This window comes from Mus caroli, unplaced genomic scaffold (genome assembly GCF_978045245.1).
Source record: "Mus caroli unplaced genomic scaffold, Mus_caroli_1 scaffold_15, whole genome shotgun sequence".
NCBI classification, from domain to species: Eukaryota; Metazoa; Chordata; class Mammalia; order Rodentia; family Muridae; genus Mus; species Mus caroli.
In genome coordinates, this window is record NW_028227270.1 from 60,541,076 (window position 1) to 60,554,896 (window position 13,821).

The following is a 13,821-nucleotide window of genomic DNA, read 5'->3' on the forward strand; positions in this document are numbered from 1 at the left end:
GCTATTGCTGTAGAACCCACTACTGGTTTTGTTCTGCTAAATGGTCATGCTGACAGGTCGGCTTTTAAACTGCGCTTGTATCCATTTTGTGCTTTTTAAGAGATGTGTTTTGAAATCTCCCATTTTATTTTTTTATGATGATGATGATATATAATTATTGTCTAATTATATGGCCCTACTTGCTCCTGAATTGAACTTGCTGTGTAGACCAGGCAGAATTCAAACTCACAGAGATCTCTGCCTTCCTATTTTAAAATTAGAATTTGTATTCATGTGTATATGTATTTATGGGTTGGGTGCCCACTGAGGCCAGAAGAGGGGGTGCCAGGCCCCTTTGAGTCAGACTTGCAGGTGGCTTTGAAGTTCTGGGAACCTCTGTGAAAGGAGCAGCACTAGGTCTCCAAGGCCATTCTCCAGCTTCAGGCAGCTTCAGGTGAGAAAAAACCTACAGAACCCAGCACATGAAACTGTTGTTCCCTTACTCACTCACAGGGCCTCCCTCACAGCTGGGCATCTTTGGTACAATGAAGACAGATGTCCCCTGCGGCATGCAGGTAGCCAAAACTCTGGGATCAATGATGGAGACAAAGTTTCTGCTCAGATCTCGTTACCTTTATGAGGATTGAAAGTCACTTGTTCACAAGAGCCATCACTCTGTCCCCTCACGAAGGGTGTGGTGAGGGCCCTGCTCTCCAGTCTTACACTAGTGGGAAAGGGTAACATTTGACAGGCCCTCTTTATCTGCTCTTCACAGACACAGAAAAGACAGAAACTGCAGCTGAAAGGGCTCAGAGCTAAGAAGGTTTTTCCTGATGTTTCCATTCTTATATACTGACTTGAGTGCATAGTCACTGTGTGAGGTGTGTGTCTGTGTGTGCGTGTGTAGGCCTTCATAGTCAGTGTGTGAGGTGTGTGTGTCTGTAGACCTGAGTAGTCACTGTGTGAGAGTTGTGTGTCTGTAGACCTAAGTAGTTGCTGTGTGAGGTACATGTGTGTCTGTAGACCTAGTAGTTGCTGTGTGAGATGTGTGTGTGTGTGTCTGTAGACCTGAGTAGTCACTGTGTGAGAGTTGTGTGTAGACCTGAGTAGTTGCTGTGTGAAGTGTGTGTGTGTGTATGTGTGTGTGTGTAGTCCTAAGTAGTTGCTGTGTGAGGTACATGTGTGTCTGTAGACCTGAGTAGTTGCTGTGTGAGGTATGTGTGTGTGTGTGTGTAGACCTGAGTAGTCACTGTGTATATATGTGTATGTATGTGTGTGTGTGAGGTGTGTCTGTAGACCTATGTAGTCACTGTGTGAAGTGTGTGTGAGGTGTGTCTGTAGACCTATGTAGTCACTGTGTGAAGTGTGTGTGTGTGTGACCATAGATTAGCACTGCTTTGGGACTGGCTCAGGCTCCAGAAACTATTGTATATGGCGCCATGTTGCTCTCTCTGACAGTGACACTATTCCTAACTTGAAAATGAGGTATCTTTACACATATGGGCACTCAGATGGAAAAGAAGAGGCTCCCTGCCCCAGGAAATTCCCCAGGATGCTGGATTCCTGAATCCACAGAACAAAAGCCCTTCAGCAATCACCTGTAGAGATGGCCTGCAAGGCTACCCTGCATGTGAGAATAAAGAAGAATGAGAAGAATCAAAAAGTCAGGACTGGGAAGAGGAGAAGAGAACAATGGGAGGGAAGCCATTCTCTCACCCTCACGACCTCCTCCATCCATCAGCTCATGACATACTGGACTTTGTGGCACAAAAATGCTATAGTTTAACTGTAGCAGTGTGGGGGGTGGAGGTTCCTTTCAACATGGAGACTGTCCCTGTGGGGTGCTGCTGGATTCTGTATTTATCTCTTTGAGGATGGAATGATCTCTTTCTACCCTTCTTACACCTCCCATCACACCTCCCGCCACAATGATCCTGGCATGTATTAATAATCATCTACTGGTGTTATGGGTACCTTAAATTTATTGGTTAAGAACCTAACTTATTGTCTCGGTCTCTGAACCCTGCATTCTCTGCTTTGGGGGTCTTTGACAAGCCTGTATTGAAAGGCTTGATTGGGGAATAGCCCATTTCCAGGTTGTCTCATGGAATTCTGGAGGGATTTTGGTCGAGGCTGTCGGTCACACACTTGCTGATTACTGGCTGAGGTCCTTCCTCCATTTCCTGCAGATGGGCACACCCCATGTGGTAGCAACTTCACCAAAGGCAGGGGAGGAGAGATTTTGCTAGCAAGACAGAAACACCAATGTGTTACACACTGCAAGAGCTCCTTCATGGTGGCTATGGTTTTAGTTCTGAAACTAGTTTATAAAAACAGGCTCTGTTATAAATTTGAAGGCCTTGGGTGGGTCACCCGTAGGAAGCAGCAAGATTCATTGTAGGATCAAATAAACTTTGCATGCAGCCCTACTGTGTGGGAAGCTGAGAGAAGCCAAAGCAAATCAAATACATTGCATAATCATAGCCTGAGATTGACCACTGAATAAGGAACATTGTAACCAAGGGACCAGGATTAGGGCCTTATTACATCAGCATACATTTCCTTTCTTCCTTGGGTTTGTGTAAGCAAGAGTTCTCCCTGCAGGCGGTTCTCGTAAGTGGGAACATTGCAGGCCTTTTGAAGACAGTATTTACATTGATGATTGTTGATGACTAGTAAACAGCAGCACTGCACTACATTGATGAATCATCTAATGAGAATTTGAGGTTTGCAGAGCAAACCTTAGCTGCTCATCTACCTTACATTTGGGGTCCCTGGGATGTTTTGGAAAGCAGAGTTCTCACACTCACCTCTTACGTAACTTTCCTTTTCTGTGACATGGAGAGCATCAGCCACTCCCATTTTGAGCGTGAAAGAAAGCATTTAAACAAAACCTCTGGGATATTTACTTGGCTTTAACACCAAATATGTAAAATGCATGTGTTCTCTGAGGCGTGGGAGGTAATTGTGTTAAGTGGCTCAGTAGAGCATGCACCTTGACAATGGTTGCTGGAATAGTAGACTAACACTTTCAATAGAAATATGACATACTTTAAAAGGGGAGAGGACCAGGAAAGACCAGTGCTGGACTGTCCTGCACTTAACATGGGGACTTAAGCAGGTTTGCTAGTTTCACTTTGGGGTTTGAGTCCAGGTGGGTTTTCACATGAGCGCATCCTGAGAGACAGAGAAAGTTGCCTGCATTTAGGAGGTTTACCTGGGTCAGAAAGCCAGGCACAGAGCATCCTCATATATAAAGATGCATACTTTGGATCCAAAAGATAACCTAATTCAACTGGCTTAAGGGCAAGAGCCTGCTGACTGAGGTACCTAGAAAAGCCTGAGGATAAGGTGGGAGTCCTTGACAGTTGCAGAGTTCCTGAGTGCTGGGCATGAACACCTTCCTGTGCTGTTGAGGAAAGCCCTCCATGTGGCTGTTTCTCTGTCCTGAGAGAATTCTGAAAGAGAGTGAGCCCACAACATCAGGGATCATGTTGTCAGGTGGAAACAACCTAAACTCTGTTGATGGCCTCGTGGATCCAAGGTCACCCACGGGTTCAGTCTGTAACATGCTTGCCACATAAGCACAAAGATCTGATGTCAAATTCCCAGCATCTACATAAAAAGCTGGGCACAGCGGTGTGTGCCTGGGACCCCAGTGCTGGGGGGTGCAGTGGTGTGTGCCTGGGACCCCAGTGCTGGAGGGTGCAGTGGTGTGTGCCTGGGACCTCAGGGCTGTGGGATGGAGACTTGCTGACCAGATGGTAGTCTGGTGTATATATATATATATATATATATATATATATATATATATCACACACACATATATATACACCAAACTGGTGTGTGTGTGTGTGTGTATATATATATATATATATATATATATATATATATATATGAATGAGGTGGAATTGGCCAACATGCAGAAAATAAGAAACCGTGGGGGGCTTAGTTCATTCTGTCCCCCCCACCAAGGCTCAGAAGAGGGGGTGGAAAGGCCGTAAGGACCAGAGGGAGGCAACTAAGAGGTCTGTACTTTGGAGGTCTTCAGAGAAATCGTATTTATCAGGCATGTCAGCACAACTGTACAAATGAACTCAGTGGCTAGGATTGCATACACAAGAGGGAGCCAGACAGACCCAGCATGATGGGCAGTAGCTTATGAACCCTCATCCCTTCTGAGGAGCCACTGAGAGCTGATGGCTGGCAGAGAAAGGACAATCCCTTTCTTCAGGGGGGGGGGTTGTGGGAGGAGTTGGGAGAGAGAAGGATTGGGAAGGAACTAGAGGTGAAAGAAATGATGCAAGCATCACATACATGCATAAATATTAAATAACACACCCAGTTTTTAAAATGGGAAGCAATAGAAGACAAAAAGATAGTAACCTCTGATCCCCCCACATACATGCACACAAATGCACATACATCTGAACACACGTGTGCACATACACCTACCCACAAATACATGCACACACTCATCTCCAAACCCTACAAAAAAAGAGCTCTTTCTTTTAAAAGGTGTAATCTTAGTCATTGGAGGGAATCACTGCCCCAACTTAGGACTCAGTATGTGAAACAGGGATCTAATATACTAATTTAAGATCCAGGAGCTGGGAGGTGGGCTAGTTAGTTGGTTAAAGTGCTTGCTGCACAGGCACAAGAGCCTGGATCTAATCCCCAACACCCACCAGGCATAAGAAATACACACCAGGACGATGATAGCATCTTCAACAGACAGAGTGTGTCTGCATGCAGAACGTTAAACTAGATCCCCATCTTCTCACCCCATACACCAGGAAGCTGCAAACGCATCAAGAGTCTCAACATAAGACTTTGAAACACTGTAACCCAAATCCTTGTAGTCCAAAGTTGCACACTGTTCTTCTGTCACCCTGATGCACCTTACCAATGGCAATCTGTCCTTGAGGTTTCAGATAAGTGAGTCTGCCTAGTGTCCACCCTCACATGATCCCATCAGTGGGAAGGACATCCCACGTGCCATTCAGAACATCCCGGGCCCACACCCACCCCACACCCTAGTTATGGTAGCTTGAATATGCTTGGCCCATAGGGAGTGGCACTCTTAGGAGGCGTGGCCTAGTTGGAGGAAGTGTATCATTGCAGGGGTGGGCTTTCAGACTGCCTTCATATCAGGATGTAGAACTCTCCGCTTCTCCAGCGCCATGCCTGCCTGGATGCTGCTATGCTTTCCACCATGATGATAATGGACTGAAGCTCTGAAACTGTAAGCCAGCCCCCACTAAACGTTGTCATTTGTAAAAGTTGTCTTGTGTCATGGTGTCTGTTCACAGCAATGGAAAACCTAACCGAGACACTAGTGTTTGCTCTACCACATCACACTAGATTACCCAATCTGTTCTATACCTGACCCCACAGTACTCAATGCCTCACGCTCCCCGTCCCGCCCAGCCCAGCCCCCACTGTTCCCCATCTCCGCCTAGCTTCCTACCTTCCGAGCTGCCAGTCAACCAACTTCCACAAGTCACTTTAGTCTGATGCCAAGCAGTAGGACCCCTTTTCCTCTCATGGAGCTCTTGCCCAAATCCCCTGATTATGACGTCACATGACCCACCAGCATTCCCATCTCTAGTGTCACAATAGTGCCTGGTGCCACCACTCACTCCTACCAATCCCTACTCTGTAGGATGTCCTGACTTACTCCAGGCTAACCACTGTGCCCAGGCTCTCAGTGGTGTCACCCCCTCTAGCCGTGACACCTGTTCTTGTAACCTACCGCCTAGCCTTCAACAGCCATTTCTGTCCTCACCATATCTGCATCCGCCTGTCTCCACAGCCTCCCTTGTTCCCTGACACACTATAGTGATGACACATGGTGGCCCTTGCCTGCTCCCCTGTTCACCCAAGTCTTCCCAGTGTGCCAAGTCCTCTATACCTGCTGTGCACACCAAACACACACCAAACCTCACCTCACCTGCTCCTACTCATCCTACCTTCTAGGAAAGCCAGTTAAAAAGCCACACTGGTCAGTGTATCAGGCCATGTCCCCCCCCCCCCCCGTATTGTCACATGCCCATCTCACCCTAGTCTGTGGCCCTCTAGCATGCTATCCTGCTCTGTCCCTAGACCTAGTCCTATGGCATCATTTTTGGCCACCTGGCCACCAGCCACATCCTAGTCTTCCAGGCTGCCATACTCCCCAGTTTGCCCTCTTCCACTCAGGGTACCCCATCACCAACATACACTGCTAGCCTACTCTGCCATTCCACTTGTTAGCCTAGTCTTCCCAGAAGCCTTGGTTCCTATCTCACCATATTCAATACAGTTCCCCAACTCAGTTTAGTTCACAGTAACCGACCATCATTGTCAGCCCTGGTCTTCATCTCACCCTGATACACTTCCTGCTGACCTGCCAGCCCACCCCCCCCCATCCAATAGTTACCCGCTTTTCCAGGATCTGACACACACCGTCCTTCAGCTCCCCTCCTACCCAGACTGCTCCATCCCCAGGTGCTCAACTCTACCCAGCCTGACCATCCCACAAATATACATTTGCCTACCAAAATGGATATACAGTGTATCCGTTTGTATACAGTTCCCCCTGCTCACAAGAGTTCTCCAGTTTCTATTCAGCTTGCATACCAGGATCTCTACCTCATCCAGGTCTGTAAAGCATACTTAACTCCCAACAATCCACAGATCACACAGCCTGCTGGGTTCCCTAAGACTGCAGCTGGGTGGACTGCCATCTGATACTGCCCCCCTCTCTTCCCTATACCACCAAACACAGCCCACTCTGTGACTAACCCGAATCCTTCCTGACCTGGCTTCCCAACTGCGTGGCCACCAAAAGCAAACAGTATAATCATACTCAAAAGAAGGCTTGAAATTTTCACTGTGTATATCCTGAATTTATGACAGCTTGGCAATTTTAGTCTGTCCCTCTGACTGAAGACATTGCAAGATGACTCAAACACAAAAGTTGGTCATTGGGCATTTGTGTGCCCAGCCTACATTGTCCTCAAGCTTACACGAGTTCTTCCATTTCTATTCAGCTTGCCTACCAGGATCTTTACAAGTAAAGACATGGAAAAGGAAGTCCGTCTTGTAGCTAATTTGGTGAGAGGTAAAATGGTCCTGAAGATATGTATGTAGGAAGACAGTGCTCCTGTTGAGGCCAACTAAACAACAGCAAACTTTTCAAGGAAGATCCCACGTCAGGGTTTGTTGGCAGGAGAACTACATGGGTCCAGTTCAAGAGCTGCAAACAGTGAAGGCCTGAGATGAAGCCCCAGACACAGAGGGAGCAAACGGAAAAGTTCCCTGTAGAAATGATGAAATCAGGGTGGGGGCATGAAGGGGCTGGGGTGGGAGTGGGGCGGGGCGGGGACTAAGGGCTCAGCCTCCTCCCCGCCCTCACAATGGCTCTATGACTCTTCCCTGCTCTGTGATGCAGGCCTGCCCACTTACAGCCTCAGCTCTCAGCTGCCTTAGGCAGCCCCTGAGATTCACACTATGGAAAAGGTTCTCTCCATTCTCAATAGCTCCATTCTGACTAGCGCTAAGGAATCATGGTTGAGCATCGGCTCGGTCTTCGTGGACATTTACCCCAAATGCATCATTCTGAGTGTACTTGGGATGCTGTTTTTGTCCCTAAGGTACCTGATACTGAAACCCGTCTTACCCACACAGACCAGCCAAGGAGTCAGGAAGGTAAGGCTATACGGAGACTTCCTGGGGGCACTCTTCTTTTGTAGTCGCTTTTTCTACGTTCATGCTATCCAGTGAGTTTGACTGTCTGAGCGCAGTACCTGAGCTATTACAATACTGTGGAGAGGAGAGAGCACTGCGGACTTAGAGCAGGAAGCCTGGGATGAAAGGCGGTAGTTTCATCTGGATCTATAGCCTCCCTCCCTGGGTGTCCATGTCCAGCATAAAGCACCCATTCCTGGTCTTAATGGCTTGGCTCCAGGCATCAGGCTTTCTGAAGGAGAACTATGTCTGCTGACATTGGGTCCCAGGCCCCAGTCCTGCCTCATATGTTCCTTCAGTCCCCTTCTCCTGGCCTTTCAACTCTGGCTACAGGGGACCTCTGAGCAGAATCTGGAGCCTGAGCTTTGAAAGCGTCGTCTCAGAGGCAGCATCACCAGACCAGAGCTCTGGCCCCAGAGTCTGTGCTGCTCAGCACAGGACGTCATCTTGATATTCCCAGCCTGAAACTTGCAGATGAAAATTTTCTTTTGTTTTTCCTAAAGAAGGAAAAACCTGAAAATATTCTATTACCTTTGAAAGTAAATAATAATAAAGATAGGAATTAAACTCACTTGATGGGAAATTACAATGTTCTTGGTTAATGGAAGTTTTGGGGATCCTAGGGAAAACAACAGGAAAAAAAATGATGTTTTCTTTTTGTTCACAGCAACAAGGCAGAGCTAAGCGGGAAAGGAGAACATCATTTAATGGTAGGCTCCCAGCTCGAAGGTCTTACCGCCCCAGTTTCTTTCTTCCTGTCATTTCCATAAGCATCCAGTTCCATGATCTGAGGCTATTCTGTCACCAGGCACACACTCTGTCCCTGGCAATAGAGCCCTCAGAGAAGACTGAGGAGGAGCCCTGTGTCCCCCCTCAGCTCACGACAGGCAGGAAGCAATGATACCTGACCTGGGCAGTAGGTGCTGCCCATGCGGTGAGCACAGGCGGCATCTAGGGAGGACTATGGGTTGTTTGGGAGCCCCAGCTCCCACCTCCTAGTATCATGTGTGTACTTCACACCTGGATGCTCAGCCATCTCTGAGGAAGCCCAGCTTGTGAGCTCCTGGGTGGGGTGTCCATGATGAAACACGGGAGACTGAGATGACTGATGCTCATGAGGAAACACGGGTGAGCAGGCGTTGCTGGCACTGTTGCCAGTGACGTTACCACGCCTCTTGTTTCCTGATGTCAGACTCCAGTAGCTCAGGTGTTTCCCTTAGAAGAGATGCGATGCCCACCTCTCTGTCTTTCATTCCAAACAACCCATACCCCTGCCTTCCAGAGTTCAGAAACGTCCATGCAGAAGCGCGGGAGTGGAGGAAGCTGCAGGCTGTTGTGCAAAGGTGACTCTTGACCCCTTTCCTCCACCGCCTGTCCCCCCCAAAACCCCACCCCAAGGTCAATGTGTCCCGGGGACTTTGCATAGCCTACTCTTGTCATGGGAAGGGATAGCTAAAGGAGCAAAGGAATACGTGTATAAACTGGGGGTAAGGGGTGAGACTGCAGCCTCCCTGGTGGCCAAGGACAGAGCAAAAGGAATAAGCACAAAGGCTTTGGGTATCTGCACCCCAGATAGGCAGGTAGATCTTTTTTATGCATGCTGGTTGTCCTAGTTTTGAATCTATCGGTGTGATAAAACACCATAACCAAAAGTGATTTTAAGGAGCAAAGGTTTACTTCAGCCTACAAATCCAGACCATGCTCACTTGTTGAGGGAAGTCAAGGCAGGAACTTGAAGGCAGGCCTGACTGCTACTGTACACATCATTGCCTCCAAGCAAGGACGTGAGCAACCTACTTCACAGCCAAGCACTGTGGGGAGTACTGCTTGCTAGCTCAAGGGGAGGTAGGTTCATAGTCAGCTAGTTTTCTTAAACACGGCAGCACCATCTGCCTAGGGATGGGCCGGGCCTTCAAACAGCCAAGACAACCTTCCATAGACATTGGCCGCAGGCCTGTCTTATCTAGGCAATCCCTCCACGGAGTCTCTTCTCTCAGGTAAAGCCTAGGTTATGTCAAGTTGACAGGTAAAGCTAACTGGAACCCAGGTCCTGACTACAGATCTGAACTTTGTGTGTTCTTCAGCCCCTGTGGGCAGCTCTACGACCCCTCCTACTTCCGGCAAGCGCTTTGTCAGGATCCCTGTTGTGATGTGTGCAATGGAGCCACGGTGAAGGTCAGGCGACTGCTCTCATGGGCCAGCCTAGAAGACTGCTCTGCCTCTGCATCCAGCATGGCTTCCATGGACTCCACAGCTTCTGTGACTGAGGCCTCATTCACTCTCTCTTCTTCCCTCTCCCCAAGCCCTTCGGGATATCAGCTCTCATCTTTTTCAGTTGCATCTTCTCCCCCTCCTCCCTCCATTCTCTCAACTAGCACGCTCACCCCCTTGGAAGACACACCACAGGGTGACTCTCTGCCACCAGAGCCCACTCTCACAAGCACTGGTTGCCCACTGGATCACCTCCTACCTCACCCACTTCCCAAGTCTCCTTCCATGGCACATCCTGGCACTCAGCAAACAGAAGGGCCTTTAAGACCGGAAGACATTCTGTCCTTGGCTGGCAGCCATGGTGACCGGTTTCTCCATGCAACAACAACTTGTGATGCCTTGCCAGGGTCCTACCAGCAGCAGCCTGGTGCTCAGAACTCCTCCCCATCCCAGTTAAAATGCTTCGTTAACCAAGAGATACCCAACCACCACTCTTCTGAAGATTTTTGGCGGGAACAAGCCTCACCCCATTTCACAGTGCCTCAAAAAGTCCTGAAAATACTTGAGAGACAAGAGGAAAGCCAGGCTGACGTTCTTACACTGAAGGACGGGGAAGGAGAAGCAGAACCAACTGCTGAGCTACAGAACCTAGGAGCCTCCTTTCCCCTAGAGGGCAGTAGCATCATACTCAGTGAACTGAATCCTCAGCAGGGGCTTGCTCAAGTGCAGAGCTCTGGGGGCCAGTTAGAGGCCATGCCCATGCAGCACTTCTGGGGCCTCCCTTATCTCCACAGCGAGTCCGTGAGCTGTATCACTACACTATCGTCTCACTGTTCTTCCATGTGCATCTGGTTCAACAGGACCACAGACTCCCCAGCCCTGGCTCCCCCCTCACCTCTGCCCTTGCCTGAGAGACAACCACAGACCTTGACTCAATCTCAGTCCCAGAGCATCCAGCTTGCCACACCCCACTCCCAGCTTCAAACACTCCCAGGGCCGTCACCTTCCTCTCAATCTCAGGTTAGGGTTTGCGGTGTGTATTTCCGCAGATCTCAGGAGGCAAAAGCTCTATTGCAATCGGAAATCCACCATGTAGAGTACAACATGATGGCGAAAGAACCGGAGAGGGAGTGGGCTTTACCCTCTGTGGTCCAAAAACCTCAGGAAGAACTTCGCCTCCTTCCTTCAAAGCTCTCCCTGGCCATAAAGTCCTCCAAGCTCCAAACTCCCAGGTCCGTTCCTCCTAGAGACTTCCCCCTAGCTGACGGGTTCCAGAAGAAGTTCGAGCAGCACCTTCGAAAGAGGCTCATCCTACAGCGCTGGGGCCTGCCTCAGGGGATCTATAAGTCACAGCTGTGGGCGAATCCTGACCCTCCAGAAGCATCTAAGAGCAGCTCTGGGCTCTCTGACTTTAAGCACAAAGACAACAAAGCCCGGCCCAACACTGTGTCAAACCAATCTGGAAGCCCCCAAGAGAAGTCTGTTTCTATAGAGAGAAAAATAGTAAAAGCACATGAACAGACTTTAGAGATTATTCAAAAATATATCTGCAGTAACTCCAAGACTGCTGTAGACAATGGCCTGCCATCTGACCATGAGATAAACCTACAGAGCCACTTGGGCAGTCTGTCAGACCAACCCTCAGAGACCTCACAGGTAAGCCAATGTCGGAAAAAATTTGAAACTCCTCCGAAAGAACATTTGAAAAGCCACATCGATGGAACCAATGAGGGTCAGGTCCCTATCACTATGTCCGGATTAAAGCATTGTCCCCTTCATTTTAAGCCATGTGTGGGCAAGGAAGAAAAACAGACTGAGAGACAATCACCTTCTGATATCAAGGATGAAGATATCAAAAGCGAACACAGAATTACAGTGTCTGGCGTGCAGCAGACATCTGTTGTCTTCGACACCACCATCCTGGAGGAGTCAGAAGCCAAAAGACCCAGCCCAGATGTGCCCAAAATGTTGGCTAAGGCTGGCCCCATGCCAGTGGGTAAGAGCCTAAGTTCTAGCAAAATCGTCCAGGGGCCTCAAGGGACAAAGATAGATGACAAACACGTATTTGTATCCAACAAGGTCAGTAACATAGTCAAAGAGCAGCTCGGTGGCCTTCAACCACGACCTACCAAGATCTCGAAAGCCAGCCAGTGCAAGAGTGCTAAAGATGGAGATGGGAATACACCAAGCACACAAAGTACCCAGTTAGCTGGAAGAGCCCCGGAAGGAATATCAGGTCCCCCGAACATTCGGGCATCTGACTTTAGTTGTCAGGTGACCAGGGAGGAGAAATCTGAATCAGAAAACAGTCAGCCCATCCAAGCTTCAGAGCCCCCAAAAGTCGTGTTCCCTGTCTCAGATAAACTCACTCACACACCTTTACCCATTCATGATCAGATGCCTTCCAGCGCTCCCACCAATGCAGCTCAGGTGCAGCCACAAGAGCCCGAGATGCCTGCTCACCCCTTAGGCAAGGGTCTGAACAAGGACAGCCCTCAATCTGCCAAGAGGTCGTGGCCTGCATGGAAAATAGAAGAGCTTGGTTCAGGGGTTGCAGGGCCTGAGAAGTTACAACCCAGTGGGAAGAGTCACCGAGCGCAGGATAGCCCGACCCCGGGGAATCATGGGAAAAGGCCTATCCCACCGTCACCGCCTGTGAAGGCTCTGTCTCCTCCTGAGCATCAGTTCAGGAAGCACGTCAAACACTTTTTCCAGTGGCTTTCTCCTGACAGAAAATGCAAAGGACAGGAAGCCCTCTTGAAAAGAGACGCTTCTCCACCGTCACCAGCACACGACCTGGAACTAAAGGGGAGAGCTACCTTTCCTGGGAACACTGTAGCTCAGAAAGCCCTGAGGGACTTTGGGAAGGTCCCCAAGGAGCAACCGGGGCACAGGCATGGTGCAGCAGATACCATGCGCCCCCGCGTGCCCGTATCTCCGCCCACCAAGCCTGTAAAAGCTAAGCCGAAGAGAGAGTATTGTGTCCCAACAGACCCAGTCCAGGGACGCCAGCTCCACCCCCCAGCACCCGTCTCTAAAGTGTCAAGTCCCAGGTTCCACAATCAGGATGCTGCTTTTGTTGATCAAAAGAGATGCATGGCAGAAAGGGCCAGACAGCCCCAGAAATGTGAGGCTTTACAGCCTCGCCCATCCGCGTCCCACAGAGAGTCAGAACTGCGCCAAAATCTTCTGTGGAATCGAGCTGGGAAAGTTCCTCAGGGGACGCCCCCGTTTGCTGTAGGGACTATGTTGGCCGACATGTCTCGGTTATGTGAACAGAAAATTCTGGCTCAGAATTTCAGAGGAAAAGCTTTTGTCCCCCAGAAATAATCCACCTCTTAAGAGTACTCAGCACCCTCAATAAATGTTTTCATGAAGTAATGTCTTTTGTGTGGTGTGTGTGTGTGTGTGTGTGTGTTCATTCAGCTGGGTTCATTCAGCTCTCACCAAGTTCTGTGTGCCTCTGAGAGGTGGCCTGGATCCCTGTGTTCTCTTGTTAGGAATGGATGTGATGAGCCTTGAGAAGAACTTTTGGTCCAGCTGGCTTCCTAACTCTCAGCTCAGCCTAAGTGCTGATGTGCGGCAGCCCACACCTCCCCCTCATTGACTCTCACATCCTTGAGAGCGAGGGCCTCCTTACCCTAAGATGTGTCACCTGCAAAAGCAGTTAATCCTCTCAGAGTGGTTTTGACAGTTGTCAGTAAGCATGACTCTGGGATAGATTTGCACCGGGAGTTTCCGTGTGCACAGCCTCTGCTGGGTGCTTGCTCGCAGCCTGCAGAACCCATGTCACTTTGTCCTTGCCCCCGGAAAACCAACCAAGAGACACAGCTCCCTTCCCGAGTCATTTTCTTCAGCCTGTCTGGGTTTGTGTTGCTAGGATGAAACATCATGGCCAAA

General features: G+C 49.3%; 1 protein-coding gene and 1 long non-coding RNA gene across 2 annotated transcripts; one reads left to right on the forward strand and one right to left on the reverse strand.

The window, feature by feature from the left end:
- Positions 1-1,952: 1,952 nt before the first annotated feature.
- On the reverse strand, positions 1,953-5,557 carry LOC110308664 (uncharacterized). The gene is made up of 4 exons (XR_002379591.2): positions 5,450-5,557; positions 4,688-4,779; positions 3,310-3,437; positions 1,953-2,224 (listed from the first exon to the last, which is right to left on the reverse strand). It is a non-coding gene; the product is annotated as an uncharacterized LOC110308664 (long non-coding RNA).
- A 1,894-nt stretch (positions 5,558-7,451) lies between these two features.
- On the forward strand, positions 7,452-13,272 carry LOC110308671 (spermatogenesis-associated protein 31D1-like). The gene is made up of 4 exons (XM_021181088.2): positions 7,452-7,671; positions 8,378-8,420; positions 8,993-9,053; positions 9,795-13,272. Exons 1-4 carry the CDS (start codon positions 7,474-7,476, stop codon positions 13,249-13,251), a joined length of 3,759 nt encoding a protein of 1,252 aa, XP_021036747.1. The 5' UTR covers positions 7,452-7,473; the 3' UTR covers positions 13,252-13,272.
- Positions 13,273-13,821: the final 549 nt, after the last annotated feature.